Source organism: Chenopodium album, chromosome 5 (assembly GCF_948465745.1).
Source record: "Chenopodium album chromosome 5, dcCheAlbu1.1, whole genome shotgun sequence".
Lineage (NCBI taxonomy): Eukaryota > Viridiplantae > Streptophyta > Magnoliopsida > Caryophyllales > Amaranthaceae > Chenopodium > Chenopodium album.
In genome coordinates, this window is record NC_137838.1 from 15,737,449 (window position 1) to 15,742,636 (window position 5,188).

The 5,188-nt window shown below is 35.2% G+C and overlaps 1 protein-coding gene across 1 annotated transcript; it reads right to left on the reverse strand.

Moving 5' to 3' along the window:
- Positions 1 to 334: 334 nt before the first annotated feature.
- Positions 335 to 1,990, reverse strand: LOC145630513 (albumin-2-like). The gene is made up of 2 exons (XM_081682773.1): positions 1,868 to 1,990; positions 335 to 1,594 (listed from the first exon to the last, which is right to left on the reverse strand). The coding sequence occupies exon 2, from the start codon at positions 1,591 to 1,593 to the stop codon at positions 580 to 582; it is 1,014 nt and encodes a 337-aa protein (XP_081538899.1). The 5' UTR covers position 1,594; positions 1,868 to 1,990; the 3' UTR covers positions 335 to 579.
- Between the last annotated feature and the right edge of the window lie 3,198 nt (positions 1,991 to 5,188).

A 5,188-nucleotide genomic window follows, 5' to 3' on the forward strand; every position in this document is an offset into this window, starting at 1 on the left:
GTCAGTTTTCGGTTTCTAAAAAACGGGTTTTAAACAGTTCAGTTCCTTTTCGGATCGGTTCGAAACAGTCGGATTTAACGGTTCGGGTCAGAAACTGACAGCTCTACTGACAAGTAATATTTGACGAGGGACATAATTATTATATATATTTATCAATTTTTTAATTGTACAAATTATAAAACTAGATTTTATATAAACCGTGTATCGTACGGGTTGTAACCTAGTGAACGAATAAGACAAGGATAATTATTATTTTAGACTAGGATGAGAAAAACCCTTAATTATGGAAGGAATAACTAAACATGGATTTTAATGTTATTTAAATATAACACAATCAAAATTAAACTTAAATAATCCTCAAGGTTACATCAAAGATCACTAGTAGTAGCAGCTAACAACCCATTCATGAAGCACTATTGCTACAAGAAGAGAAGCACCTACACTAAATAGAAAGCTAAACAAAAGTATAAAGAACATAGCAAAAGGAACACACTGAAACATATCTGAGCAAAAGAACCCAGAATAGTAACCCTGTAATCACAACGAACCCTCCAAACTCCGATACAACTATACAAGCATTCAATCAACATTAATTGCAAAAGGACCATACTTTTCGTGTATTTCCTCAGAGACATCACCCCCAAGCGGGGCTTTGATGTAACCGTTTGACCACCAAAGTGGGGTCCACGTTCTGGGCTCTGCAGAGTTAAATCCTATATTTTTGTAAGGCACAAAGTCACTTAAAGAAGGCCAGTTGGTGGGAACAACTTCTTCAGGGCCGAAAATTATCTTACTGTCGTCAGCATTGGCAGGGTTGTACTGAATGAGCACATAAGAATTACCTTTGAAAAGGTAAACTTGATTACGCTCATGCGAGGCAAAGGCAGCTTCAAATTCACTTGTGAAGAAGATTTTATGCAAACAAGGAAACAGTTCTGTTATGAGACCAGTGGCAATGAGTTTCTTCTCGGAATAGTTGAATAGGACATACTTTGAGCCGTATAATATGTAAGCTTCATTGGTGACAGCGGATTCAAAAGCAGCAGTGTAAAGAGGATTCCCAAACTTTATCTCTTGTAGACAGGGAAACATCTCTTTGTAGCTTATACTTTCTATAATCACTTCACCAGTAAAGATTATTGGTGAATACTTTATCTTCGTGCACTCAAGACTTGAAAATAAAAATGCTTCATCAACATCATGACAACCAAAAGCAAAGTCTACACCACTTTCACTAAATTGAGTATTGTAAATCTCCGGGAAGCCGTCGCAAATCATGAGAGGACCACAGACAAGCTGATCCTTTGAAGGTGATTCAGGATCATAACTGATTACAACGTACTCATTTTGAATGAACATAAAGACACGGTTGCTGCACGATGAGCGGAATGCTGAAAATCTATAACAATCCACATTAATTTCCTCATTGAACCGTTCCATAAACTTGTTTGCTGCCATTTGTTCTGTCGGTGAATCTGGATTTTTCATAAATGGAATAACTTCCAACAATTCATAATCATCAGCATGTCTAATATGTTTATTATCATCAACTGGTGCCTGACTCTTCCTCTTCAGCTTAACGTTGTACGGCATCCTACAAGATTAGATATATAAAATAAGAATATAGAGGAACATCAAATTACAAACACAAACAATACAGAGGTGATCCCTGGCATCTCTAGCCTCGGAACTGTTTGGGGTTTTGGCCTTCGTTAAGGTCTTCTGTCTAATTTGTAACCTTGTTTCTCTTTGTTAATAACAAGGACCCTAAATTGACTATGCTGAGAATTGAAATAACAATTACCGTAGAATATGTAGCTGATATCCGATAATTACAAAAAACAAAAAAAAAAAGGCAGCATCTTACCTAACAAGCTGCTTCAATGGAAGATAGAAATTTCAATGGAGATCGTGAAGTGCGCTTCCGCGGAATTGAGAGAGAGAGAGAGAAATAGGGCAAATCTATGTTTTTGGGAGGCGTAGCTTTATTATAAAGGTTAACAAAGATACATTATAGCCCACTACCTGATATAGGAGGCCCATGTCGAATAAAATAATATAATAACTAGTTAGTGACCCGGGCGATGCCCCGGTTTATAGATATGGTGATTATAAATATAGTGATATTTCAAACGTTTGGATTTTTTAAAATTATTACTCCGTACTACAAAAATTAAGAGAATCAATTCTTGTATATAACTATAAAATTTCATTCCATGATGTTGTGTTGCTAGAATTTTCTACCTAGAACTTGAAATATTTTCTTAAAATTTTAAATAGCATATATATTGAATAGCAAAGAGCAACAATTAAATCTCGTAAATGTAAAAAGAGTCCTGTCTATATGTCTCATTTTTTTCATCTTGTGATGCATCTTTGTTATCTACTAGGAGTTGTTGTTCTTCATCTGCATCTTCTCCTTACATAAGCTTTTCAATTTCCCTGTACAAATTTATATTACGATATCAGTGCTTTTGGGGTTTTTTTGTTCATAATAAACAGACACCCAAATGGAAATATATTCATTATATTTTTAAAATTTGATTTGCGTAATATAAGAAGAGAAAATGAAGTGTCATATGTCAATCATAAAATTTTGTTCCCGTAAAAATCTCAAGATTCTATCAATTCCATATCAATCAAAATATGAGGCACACAGAAAACTTAAACTTATGTTGAAATTTACTATCATTGTATTATAGGCAATTAGGCATACAAATCTAATCACATGATGTAAGATGACAATATAACAATGTAAGATGACAATATAACAACGATCAACTTGTATCTTTTAAAAAAAGTGTAGGTAGGCAACAGCCAATACAGAAATTACCTTTCTTTATTCTGGTTTTCTGAATGTGATCAATGACGTTTAGGGTTTTTGGACAATAGTTACGGCCACAAATCAATAAAATATGGATACTTTCATAGTAAAGCACATTTGTTTTTTCACACTTTTGCTGCATAATTTGGCTAGTTTTATACTGAAAGGTTAAGTGTTAGTAGTTAGTACTAATGTAACGTATATTAATTCAGCCATCAATGCCACAAATTTAGCCCAATTTAACTGTTATAAGATGAGGCAATTCAATGGTTTTGACAATATTTTTTTTTTTTTTTGAAAGAATGGTTTTGACAATTCTAATTTCTCTTTTAATGATTTTAATACTTTATTGAGTCAAAAATAATATTATAGTCACAAACTTCATAACGATTACTTACTAAATTAATTTATAATCATCTCAATTTTTTCTATTCAATGGTTTAATTACACAATCAAGACAATGAAATGATTTTAATTATTACACAATAAAGACAATTAGAAACCCAATTTCACCTAGGATACTCCTCAAAATTATTGATCAGTTACCTTTTTTAGGGGTTGCAACCCATTGTCATGTACCAGCAACTGAAACTCCTAGACTACGTCGGCAACCGACGACTGAACCTCCACCACGACGGACATGGCTGGCCTTCTCGTCCTCTATTACGCCGACCACCAAGTCCAAACTCTGTGAATCTAATTATTGTTGGAGCGTTTTTTTTTTTTTTTTTGGAAAAACCATGAAAATTCCATATACTCCTTTGTGTGAGTTTCTCATGTTTCGTTGAGAAACAATGAATTCACACTTTTACAATGAGAACCTTTTTTTAGTTTACTCCGTATTTCATTTTTGTATTTTTTTTTTTTGAGGAATGTATATTTTTTTATTGGAAAGAAAGCAATCTTGTAGTACTAAATAAAAAAAAAAAAATGTATATTATAAAAAAAAAGTAATGTAACTGCCTAACCGGGTATATGAGTAATGGTTGTAATTTTTTTTTTATATTGACATTGTTACTTTAATATGGCACTGTGTAGCTTGGCGCCAGACGACAGAGTTGTCGCCAGGCGCCACACTCTACAGAGTGGCGCTACAATCCAGACTTTGGCGCCAATGCTGGAACTTCAATCTGGGACTGTTTTCGGTGTTATTAATCAACAGGGGTATGCATAAAGTCGTACTAGGTCAATTCTGATTAAAATATTAGACTTTATTTACTCAAATTAATCAATTAATTAATTAATTAAGCAAAGTTCTTTAAGTCATTAATTTATTTAATCTCAACACAAGTCAAACAAACGGTTAAGAGAAACATAGAATATATGCACAACAAATAATGCACAATTAGTCAAGTAGGTACAATATGATGCAATGAGTTTGCAACCTAACCATGGCTCTAGTTCTCTAAAGTTTGGGATATGGTTTAGTCAATAGAGGGTCCATGGTTAATTGTCCGGATGCACCGCGCGGAAGCCTAACCTTGAAGGGTTTGCGCGAGTGGATGGGACACCGCAAGCTTTAGAAAAAACTCGCTTCCATGGTTTGGTGAATTCAACATTCTCGGATGTACCCTTTGTTGCACAGAGCGTTCAATCAGGTAGATGGAGCATGAATTCCCAGAGGGTTATGTCCATATGTAGAACACATATGGGTTTCAGAAAAGTGAGAAAAAATTCAATCAGGAAGTAGGATCGAGCAAACAATACGAAAAACTGGTTGAAATTAGAACGCATATTTCTGGCTCGGTATTGGGGGAGGTTGGCGCCAGCAAACAGAGACTGGCGCCAGTTTTTAGTTGTAGCGCCTGGCGCCAATACTGGCGTCTGGCGCTACGGTTAAAATACTAGCGCCAATGCTCTGGCCCCTGGCGCTACTTCCCACATGCCTCAGCAGCTATCTGTGCTCGATAAAATTTTCCAGTTTCGTGCGGTGTTATTTTGGTCCTAGTTGTGAAAGATATTTCTCAAATTTCCTATGTGTAAAATCCTATGTTTTTAACTCATTACGGATGGTCTTTCCAATGAGATTTTTTTTTATGCATATGACAATAATGTTAATCAAAATTACGCACATGAAATACTTAGAACGTTTCGAGTCTCATCCACTCATTCTAAATCATTGCCGAAACAAATTCAAGAATTAAAATAGAAATCCTCCCCAGTGGAGTCGCCAAAAACTATAGGGAATAAATTTTAAGCGTTAACCCCTAGCTCGAACCCTACTGTGATCATACATTAAAGTACGGTGGGGTCCAAAAGGGAAGAAGATAGAGCAAAAGAGTCGCCAACAAGTTTTAGGAACTTGTAAACCGTTCATAGGGTGAAGGTTTCGCCCCTTAACGATCCAAGAGATCGTCAACTTCA

What these genes read in the sequence shown, in the direction of transcription:
- LOC145630513 (XM_081682773.1), bottom strand. Translation starts at nt 1,593, where the DNA reads ATGCCGTACAACGTTAAGCTGAAGAGGAAGAGTCAGGCACCAGTTGAT.